The sequence below is a fragment of the Telopea speciosissima genome, chromosome 1 (assembly GCF_018873765.1).
Source record: "Telopea speciosissima isolate NSW1024214 ecotype Mountain lineage chromosome 1, Tspe_v1, whole genome shotgun sequence".
Lineage (NCBI taxonomy): Eukaryota > Viridiplantae > Streptophyta > Magnoliopsida > Proteales > Proteaceae > Telopea > Telopea speciosissima.
Window position 1 is genome coordinate 30449222 of NC_057916.1, and position 10680 is coordinate 30459901.

The 10680-nt window shown below is 34.8% G+C and overlaps 2 protein-coding genes across 2 annotated transcripts; both read left to right on the plus strand.

The window, feature by feature from the left end:
* LOC122644779 (homeobox protein SBH1-like) lies at window positions 1-577 on the plus strand. Its single transcript, XM_043838181.1, has 2 exons — window positions 1-174; window positions 302-577. The coding sequence occupies exons 1-2, from the start codon at window positions 1-3 to the stop codon at window positions 575-577; spliced, it is 450 nt and encodes a 149-aa protein (XP_043694116.1).
* An 8801-nt stretch (window positions 578-9378) lies between these two features.
* On the plus strand, window positions 9379-10315 carry LOC122644840. The gene is made up of 2 exons (XM_043838235.1): window positions 9379-9708; window positions 10214-10315. Exons 1-2 carry the CDS (start codon window positions 9379-9381, stop codon window positions 10313-10315), a joined length of 432 nt encoding a protein of 143 aa, XP_043694170.1.
* The last annotated feature ends 365 nt before the right edge of the window (window positions 10316-10680 follow it).

The following is a 10680-nucleotide window of genomic DNA, read 5'->3' on the forward strand; positions in this document are numbered from 1 at the left end:
ATGACTTCTCCTCCTAATCACAATACCAGTAATAGTTGGAATGGGTTCTCTTCCCTCATGCTCAACTATACCACAACCACCACCACCAGCAATTGTTCTTCTTCTATCAAAGCTAAGATCATGTCTCATCCCTACTATCCTCTTCTCTTATCTGCTTACGTCAACTGCCAAAAGGTAAAGAAGAAGAAGAAGATTAACAATAATAGTCTATTGATTAATTTTTGTTAATTTTTAGGGTATTGAGAAAGATACCCATTGACCTATAGTGAGAGATGGGTGTCCTTTTCTTATTTCCAAACAGATTGGAGCACCACCTGAAGTGGTGGCAAAGTTAGAGGAAGGTTATGCGTCGTCTGAGGAAGCCATGGCTAGGAACAGAAGGGGATGCTTAGGTGAAGACCCAGCACTTGATCAGTTCATGGAAGCTTACTGTGTGATGCTCACTAAGTATGAACAAGAGCTCACCAAACCCTTTAAAGAAGCTATGATGTTCGGCTCTAGGATTGAATGCCAATTCAAGTCTCTCACTGTGTCCTCCTCTACAGATTCTGGTGATGACCCCTTCTTTGTTAATTAAAATAAAAAAAAATTTTCGCAGCTTCTGCCCATGCATGTGGGCGTAAACCTAAGGCAGCGTATTTTCTTTGAATTTCTTTAATTTAATTGGGAATGTATAGTTAAACTACGTACGTTTGTCGGAAAATGTGGAGGAAGAATCTCAGCATCGCCACCATCACAACAACAACAACATCACTCAACAAGCAGAAAGAAGATCTAGAAAATAATATACTGTTATGATCTAAAGTTTGTGAAATATTAAATAGAAGAGAACTTACATGGAAAGTACAGATTTATGGTGAAGACAATGTTGAGAGAACCTCTGGAAACATGTTTCTGGGCCCTAAATGGTGTTTGGTAAACATGCTCCAAAAACGTTTTTAGAACAGAAAAACAACACAAATCCGTTTGGTAGAATCTATTCTGAAACACCTTTTACCAAATTAATGAATTATTATAGAAATATCATTGCTTGACTAAACGTACTTTTAATTAAGATGAAAACATCCACCATGATCATGTATGACAATGCAAAAAGGATCTTGGTGAATTCGAACCACCATCCCCTTAGAACGTGCTTGAGACATGTGCATGTTCCAAGTGCTCTACCAATTTGAGCTAAAGACCCAACAAGTAGAGTTTGAAGTTTACAAGTAACCCAAACCTAACCCAAATCTAATGAAACAGATTCAATTGAAATCCAAACCTCATTGAACTACAAATATAATATGACTAATGGGGAAACAGTAACTTATGAAGAAGAAGACCCATTCTCAATCCTCTTGAAACATGGAGAATCAGTCAATACTTTGGTCATGAAACAGTAACTTATGAAGAAGAAGACCCATTTCTCTTCGCTAACCAGCTCTCCCCACTTCACTTCAGGTATAGCCCCTACAACACACCCCCACAGGCCTGTTTTACTCCATCTCAGACTGCTGCACAAATTGTCCAGCAAAGACCTCAAGCAAACAAAGCCAATGTGAAGCATTTTAGAAGCCATACCATGGGTCATTACTCAAATGAATGCTCTAAGGTTCAGCAGCAGTTGTATGTGCAAGGGGTGGGTAAGTAATTATAAAATTCAATTTAGCAAGAGGCTCTTGGGTGCTCACAAGGACCATCTTCTAAGTTGGAGGTTTGGGAGGAGGGGGGGGGGGGGAGGGGAACAAGTTATATATTGTACCATTAATATATAATTATACCAATCTACTGCTGCAAGTTACAAATAATAACAAAGGTTGATGACAAGTTTTTCAGTACAAACCCCAAAACCCAATTCCCAACTCTAGGGGACCATGAAATTAACAGACTTCATAACAGTCAATCTACTACCTTAACTTCTGACCAGAGGTACACCAACCCAGGTCTCAATCCTTTTCCTTTTACCTTCTTTTCTATTCCTCTACGAATTATAAATATTCAACCTGGCTCCTCAAGTCCAATGCAGGAACATGATCAAACGATTTCATCAAGGTTTAATATATTGGAATCAACTAGTGACTAAAAGAAAGAGACAATGGCTAAAAGAAGAGATCACTGTGCACTTATGGCAGTGGATTTCAATCTGATATTTAAACCCATGGATTTCATCCAACTTCTTCCCACTTGTAGGCTAAGAAAGAAAAAAAAAATTGATTTCACGCCTGATCTGCAATCACAAATGATTTTGGTCTGCGAGGACAAAGGGACACTTATACCTGGGCATTTGCTTGTTCTTGCTTTCATCATCAAGTATGAATAAACAGAGAACCAGATCAGAACACTTCCATTAAACATTACACAACTTCCATTAACATTGCACAAAAAAAAAAAAAAAAAAAAAAAAGAGAACCAGATTGGAAGACAAAAAAATCAAACAAAAGGGGTGGTTTTTATTTTTTTGACAAATAGGAAGAAGTAGAGAGGAGTTTTACCTTTTGGAGATTAGATTGGTATGTGGGAGGTCAGGGCTTGTGAGTAGACCTTCGCAAGAGACGGGTTTTACCTTCAAAGCCTTGGATTCTAAGTGTTTCTGCAAAAATCAGAGTACAATGATATAAATCGCAAGCAAAAAAATTAAAAGAAGAAGAAGCTGCGCAGAGGAAGAAGGAGAAGAAGAAGAAGAAGAAGATACAAGTGGAGGAGAAGAAGAAGAGGATTTACCTGAGTAGCGGCGGAAGACGATGTCGCAGAGTGGAGGAGACCTTCGGATCTTCACAAATGGAGAAGACGACGTCGCTAGGGTCACTTCTCGCTGGTGTCCAAGATTTTATCAGGCAAAAACTCCTTATTTTGTTGAGTAAATTACTCCCCTCCTCGATTATGCTTTGCTGTAAGATCTATCAACGTTCCTTTGTGCGGTGTTAAAAATGCAAAAAAAGACAATATACCCCACTCTACCTCACTTCTTTCTTCTTCCTCAACCCCACCCCCCACCACTCCACCCCACCCCCTCTTCTTCTTCTTCTTCTTCTTCCTAATGCATCTCAATGTCGTTCCATGTCGAGATGGAACCCTTATAAAACAGTTGAGACTTAGAGCTCGTATGTCACCAATTCATCATCGTCAAGACCGATCTCAATCACCGCTTTCGCCATGAGAGGAGGTTGGAGTGGTGGTCATATGGCCCAACAAAGACCACCCATCTCTTCTCTTTTAGGCTCTTGAGTATCCTTTCTTATTTTGTTTCAATTGAAGTGTTTCCCTTGTTTCTTCAAAACGTGTTTTTGTGTATTTTTTTATCCCGTTTCTTTTACTGGTACATAAAAACAGTCCGGTGCGCTCAAAAGATAGATTCCGTTTTTCTATACCAGTAGTACAGAAAAACGTCAAAAACAATAAATAGAAGTGTTACTAGCACAGAAAAACGTCAAAAACAAGAAATAGAAATATTATCAAACGGACTCTAAGTGAACAGATAATTAATTTATCTGAGTTCTACATTTTTCTAAAGAAAAGGAGATGAAAAATTATTGATGGTGCAGTTGATATAGAGATTTAAATTTTAATTTGTTAAAAAATTAATGGATTTCAAAATTAGTGAAGTAAATGAAAAGTTTTTTTCCGTGTAACGAAGAGTCTAATTTTAATTTGTTAAAAAATTAATGGATTTAGAATTTGTGTATTGAAGCACCTTAAAATAATCATCTGATTTTAGAGATACGTGTCTTTACTTACACGATAATTTATGTATTAAAATAATCATCTGATTTTATTTATTAATTAATGGGTGATAACGATTCGTGTCATGTACGCCTCTTACTATTCTATGTTTCTGGTCACTTCCTCGCAGGCCCACTTCTCACGGCAAGTAATGTTGAATGTTTCTTTCGCTGTGGTTGCCGTCATTTGTTTCATGACAATCGGTTGAACCAATAGATAGTTAAAAATAATGGAATCATCATAAAAAAAATATATATATATATATTAAATAAAAGGTTCCCTTCTTCTAATGACGAGGATCTATCACATGATTTGAACCCTTTGATTACGAATATAAGTTTCATCTATTGATCAAGTAAGTTTCAAGACAATTTTTAAACCCCCAAAAAAAAAAAAAGTTTCAATACAATTTGAGTTGCTCACGTACGCAGAAATATAAAACTTGAAAAATTATTTGAAAATTCAACTTTGTTTACTTTGCAACAACTATATTTGACCGTTACAAATACAAAGATTAAATAACAGGGGTATGATGGGGTAGATTTGCATCATACCCCTGTTATATTCTCTTATTATCTTTTCTCCTTTAAATTTATGTGTATTTACATGGAGAAGGTTTAAAATAACAATGCTAAACTTAACTGATCTGTATCATTATCTTCTTAACTTCGTATCGATTATGATACGAATTCTTTCCCTATGCCATATTAGTTAATCAATACGTACCATGTTAAAAATTTTTTAAAATACAAATTATTTTTGTTGGTAAAAGGAATTTGTAAACATGTTAAGAGATTCCTTTTTATGAAATTCTTAAATATTTTTCCCCATATTTTTAAAATTATGATGCAAATGTATATAAATATGAAAAGGGAGAATGTTAAGAGATTCCGTTTTATGACAAGTGTTGAAAAATTCTTAAAAATTCTTCCCCTATCCAGACAGTACTAGGGTTAAAAGTGATGGTTGGAGAAAGGTGCCATTGTTCGGATTATATGCTTCATAAGCGGATCGTGTTGCTTCTCTAGGTGGGTAGGCACTGTCACACCAATGAATAGTAGTGGTGGTCACCTCTGAAAATGCCCTCCTATGTGACCAATGCGCCTAAATGCCAAGGCAGTGACTTAGGCGATGCCTTCACAACTTTGTAACTGAGACTGATATCGGTTAGTGAACTCAAATTGGTCCTTGTGGAAAAACATTGGCTCAAAAGATGCAAAAATGAAAATAGCAGAAGTGAATTAACCCCAAAATTCTAAGAAAAAGAAAATACTTCTGAAGGTGGTGAGTATGGTTCATAAAAATGGACATTCATCAAAAAGTACAAATATAAATTTACTGGAATGCAATGTTCTCAACCCCCCCTGAAAAAGTTAAAAAAAAATAAAAATAAAAGTTAATGAGTTTCCTAATTTACATGTAATACATTAAGCTAACAAATTTCGTTAAATTAATGCCCTGTGATTGCAATTTTGAAAAACAAATGCAGCTTTTCAAGATATTGGTTTAATGGATCTTTTTAGCATAGAATACAGTTTTTGAGAATGAAATTTGGGATTTTAGTCAGTTGGTTAGAAGTGAATGTTGTAGTTTTATCGTTTCAATGGAAAGAAAAATATTTGAGCAGAAAAATAAATAGATAATAAAGGGTATCAATAGTTTCTTAAAAATATAAGTAATGAGAAAAAAATATAATAAAAATAAAATTCACGTGTGACCATATGTAGCTGTAGAGTAGATATTTAAGAGCTGATTTGAGAGAGTGATAGAGAGAGAGAGAGAGAGAGACAGAGAGCGTATATCGGTTAGTTAGTTAGTATAGGTTTATTCCTACCTTTCTTTGCTTTGTTTATGTATGTTTAACTATTAATGGTAGTTACATTTTCTATTCTTAGCAGTTATTGAATTTTGATATTGATGTTTAGTTGTATTGATTTCTGATTCGAATTTCAACATTTAATTTTGTTCAGGTCAATGTAAGAAGTCTTTTTATACAACCCAGAAAATGTCTTTATTCGAGCAAACCTGTGATTCTGACGTTTTATTCGTGAATGATCAACGTCGATGCTAATCATTATAAACCCTCTTTCTTTGTGAATTCTCTGGAATCATATAGGTTCTTCAAAACCTTCTTTCTCCCATTCTACTTTACCTACATCATCAGTGCTTTGCTTTTGTTATTATGGATGAAAAACTTGATTATTTTCATTGAAATTTTAATTCTGTCATTTACTTGTACATTTTTCTTACCTAGTTTTATTGATGTTTACCTTTGTTTTTTAATTGGATTATTCATTTCTTTTGCTTTGTTAGTAACTTTGTAAGTTGACTTCTAAATTTGTTGAGTCAAATATTTTTCTTATATATGTAATCACTTGTAAAGAATTTTAATTGCTCTACATTTCTTTCAATTATATTCAATTACTAATTCTTTGTAAGTGTACTGAAACCTTTGTTAGCACTATTCATTCGAATTTTTCATAAGCAATATTTAATAATGTCTTCTGATTTAATTAAGGGATTTTTACAATTACCACCCCCAAATCTTTCATATCTAATATTATCTCCTTCAAAAAAAACTTTCAAACAACTGTTACCCTCCTTTGTTGCATACTAATGACAAAGTGACTCCCACCGTTATAGACCCGTAACGGAGGGGGTTAGTAGTGATACTGTGCTGTTGTCACGGAATATGTAGGACCAAAATGCCCTTCATCCAAACCCTTCCTCTTCACTTCACCAGTTGCAGCAAATCGGAGGAACAAGAACATCGTCGACTTCCTTCTCCGGCGAACACCTCTTCATCACTTCCTCTTCACTTTCAAAAATAAAATACCCAAATCGCCCTTTCACCCTTTCCCTTTTCTCCTACTCTTTCCTTGTTTCTTCGCCGTGTCGCATACCCTGAAACCTCCCCTGTTCTTGAACAAGTTCTGGGTGTATAAGAGAGACATCGGTCTCTCATAGATCTGCTCCTATTAGCCTCAAAACTTGGGCCTTTAATACTTGTGCTAGGGCGACATTACCTGTAGAATACTCATTTCCAAATCTTGCTGTAATAGTGAGTTGCAAAGCTAATTTCATATCTGATTTACCCTCCCCCACTAGTGGTAGTTTCAAACATCAAATACATCTCTCCTGCTTCGTACTTGGGCTGATACTGACGTACATCCAAGAGAGATCTTCAATATCGACTAACCCCTGAAAATTTGGAGCCAACAGAGAACCCATGAAGGTGTAATCTCTTTCGAACTGCAGCTGTTTATGCTTTTCTGGGTTAGTCGTAAGGTTGAAGACAACCATACGGTTGTGCTTCTATTTCCTTTTTTATATTTGCTTTCCAGGATTGCCCCTCTCTATTTCTATGGACATCTGAAAGTGCAGATCAGAGGAAGAACAGACATTCTTGTACAGGGACTCGATCAGAGCTCTCAAATCGCCAAAATAAAAAATCCTAATTGCTAAAGATCTAAAAGCATCAATCTTCATCATCATCCTTCAGGACTCCTTTGAAAATTTTAAAATGTTACACATGGTTTCAACTTTCAGGTGGGCTATTTTTAATTAATTCATTTTTTTTCTCTCAATTACTTTCTGGTTTCACCTCGGAAGAGGGGTTTTACTTCCAATCCCCCCTTTTGGGTTCGGTTCATGGGCTATTTTCAATTAATTCATTTTTTTTTCTCAATGACTTCCTGGTTTCACCTCGGAAGAGGGATTTTACTTCCAATCCCCCCCCTTTTGGGTTCGGTTCATGATGAAGGTATAATTGAATCCAAAGTTTTAAAGAGAATCAAATTTTCTCCATATGTACCAAGCTTTGACAGTTGGAAGGACCAGAGAAGGAGCACAGAAGAAGAAGAAGAAGCATAGAAGAAGTTATTTGCATAGATGGTCGCTGCCGGAGCAAGAGGTGTTCGCCGGAGAAGGAAGTCGTCACAGAGCAAGGAGGTGTTCGGTGGAGAAGGAAGCCGAAGGTGTTTTTGTTCCTCCGGTTTGCTGCAACTGGTGGAGTGAGGAGGAAGTGAAGAGGATGGGTTTGGATGAAGGGCATTTTGGTCCTACATATTCCGTGACAACAGCACAGTATCACTACTAACCCCCTCCGTTACGGGTCTGTAACGGTGGGGGTCACTTTGTCATTAGTATGCAATAGGAGAGGGTATTAGTTGTTTGAAAGTTTTTGGGGGGATAATTGTAGATATGAAAGATTTGGGGGTGGTAATTGTAAAAATCCCTTTAATTAAATATAATTTTTCTGAATAAGTTGTTTCTTTAAAAATTGTTAATCAAAACTTAATTGTTTTTTTCCCTACATTACTATGCCACCAAAATACAAACTTACAGAAAATCAACGTCAAAGATATAATGAAAATAAAAAGAGTAGAAGAGAGACATTACATGCAAATAAACGATACAAGAACAAAAAATGGTTACTTAGAGCACAACTTACAGAATCAACATCAACAACTTCAAATCCTGAAAATTCAACAAATCAAGCGTTTGATATCGAAAGTTAGTATTGGATAATTTACCTTTTAAAAATTATAAATTTTAGTATTATTATATTTATATATTATAGATCTAATTAGTTTTTTCCATAATACACGAGTATTACAACCGGAATTTTCTGATTTGCATGCACTTAAAAAAGTACCATAATGTACACATTGTGGAGCAAAGAAATTTGAGTATGAACCACCTTCATTTTGTTGCTCCAACGGAAAGGGTCTTTTAACACCTACAATGGTTCCAGATGAATTGTATTATTTGTTCACCTCTGACACATCTGAAGCTTTCAAATTCGAAGATTTATCCGTGCATACAACAGTATATTTTCCTTCACAACTTTTGGAGTTCGTATCGATAATGATCTTGCAAATGGTAGAGAAGGTATATATACTTTTAGAGTTCAAGGCCAAGTGTATCATGAATTACCTTTAATTTTGTCAGAAAAAGAAAATCCATGCTATTTGCAGTTATATTTTTATGATACGGATAATAAATTTCAAAATAGAATGAAAATATTACAAGAATCAAAACTGAAAGAGCCTTTAATTTTGAAATTAATGGAGATTATTTCAAAGAATTCGTATGCACGATTCTTCAGAAGCTTGAAAGATGTTCCAACAATGGAAAATTATGAAATAATAATCAAAAGTTATGTACAATTGGATCAGAGAGTTTATAATTTACCATCAGTTGATCAAGTTGCAGCTATTTGGGTGGAAGGAAATAATCCAAGTAAGACTGAAAAATGTGACATACTAATACAAGGGAATTCAGGAAAGAAACATCGAGTGAAACATTATTATGGTTGCTATGATCTATTGCAGTATCATTTACTATACCCAAATAGAGAAATTGGATGGCACAGAAACATTAAGAGAAGTAGTGAACCATATACTATTCTACATGATATAACAAGCGAGGAATCAGTTATTAATAGAGAAGACGATGTTGAAGGTATGTTCAAACTTTAATATTAACTTTATTTTTAGTTTTTAAGATTTAATAATAAATATAATTTTAATTTTACATAATGTAGGATTTGATGAGAGTAAAAAGAACAGGATATCTCCAAGAGCTTATTATTGTTAAAAGCTTCAGATACGTCCTGATCACCCTTCTATTCTTTTATGTGCTGGACGATTACTACATCAATATGTAGTAAATATGTATATTAAAATTGAAGCGACAAGATTATATTTTTATCGATCAAGACAGTCAAATATCAGAGCTGAATTATATCAAGGAATTGTAGATAGTGTTTTATCTGGGGATACTAGAGGTGATCAAGTTGGGACCAAAGTTGTTTTGCTTGCATTTTTTATTGGAGGACCAAGAGATATGCGTCGAAGGTATCTTGATGCTATAGCTTTAGTACAGCGATTTGGCAAACCTGATCTTTTCATCACTATGACATGCAATACAGAGTGGTTTGAGATACAAGAAGAACTTGAACCAGGACAAGTTCCACAAGATAGACCAGATCTTACAGCCAGGGTATTTTGAGCAAAGTTACAGGATCTAATGGACCAATTATTTAAAAGATCCATTTTTGGTAAAGTATCTGCACATGTACATGTCATTGAATTTCAGAAAAGAGGGCTCCCACATGCACACATATTGATAATATTTCAAAAGGAGTACAAGATACTAAATGCTGATTTTTTTGATAGATATCTTTGTGCTAATTCTAGATCCTGATGAATATCCTGTTTTACATGAAAAAGTTGTGAAACATATGATGCACGGACCATGTGGAGATTTGAATAGGAAAAATGCATGCATGAGGGATGGAACATGTAAGAATCGATATCCTCATTCATTTAATGAAAATACAATACTGGGTAAAGATTCTTATCCTATTTATAGACGAAGAAATAATGGAATACAAGCTAAGGTACGAAGGCAATATTTGGATAAAAGATGAGTTGTTCCTTATAATCCATATCTTCTCAGAAGATATGATTGTCACATTAATGTTGAAATATGTTCTGGATTGAAGGTTGTCAAGTACCTATATAAATATGTTTACAAAGGTCATGATCGTGTAGCTTTTTCCATATCATATAATAATGAAGAATATTTGATGGATGAAATTAAGTAGTTCAAAGATGCAAGATGAGTGTTTGCACAAGAAGCAATGTGGAGAATTTTTTAATTCAACTTGAATGAAATGTTCCCATATGTTATAAATTTACAATTGCATCTACCAAATAAGCAAATGGTATGGTACTGGGAAAAACAGAATTTGAAAAATGTACTTCATTCAGATAATACATATAAAACAATACTCACTGAGTTTTTCCAAATGAACTCTATATATCCAGAAGCAAGAAAATATTTGTACAGAGAATTTTCAGAGCATTATGTGTGGAACCAACAAGGAAAATGTTGGACCCAAAGGAAGTTGAAAGAAGCAATAGGACATGTCAATTCAACGAAACCTTCGGAAGGAGAGAGATTCTATTT

What these genes read in the sequence shown, in the direction of transcription:
- LOC122644840 (XM_043838235.1), top strand. Translation starts at nt 9,379, where the DNA reads ATGTATATTAAAATTGAAGCGACAAGATTATATTTTTATCGATCAAGA. An exon ending in GACCAGATCTTACAGCCAGG is followed by an intron (nt 9,709 to 10,213) that starts GTATTTTGAGCA and finishes TCTGGATTGAAG; the next exon opens with GTTGTCAAGTACCTATATAA.
- LOC122644779 (XM_043838181.1), top strand. Translation starts at nt 1, where the DNA reads ATGACTTCTCCTCCTAATCACAATACCAGTAATAGTTGGAATGGGTTC. An exon ending in CTTACGTCAACTGCCAAAAG is followed by an intron (nt 175 to 301) that starts GTAAAGAAGAAG and finishes ATTTCCAAACAG; the next exon opens with ATTGGAGCACCACCTGAAGT.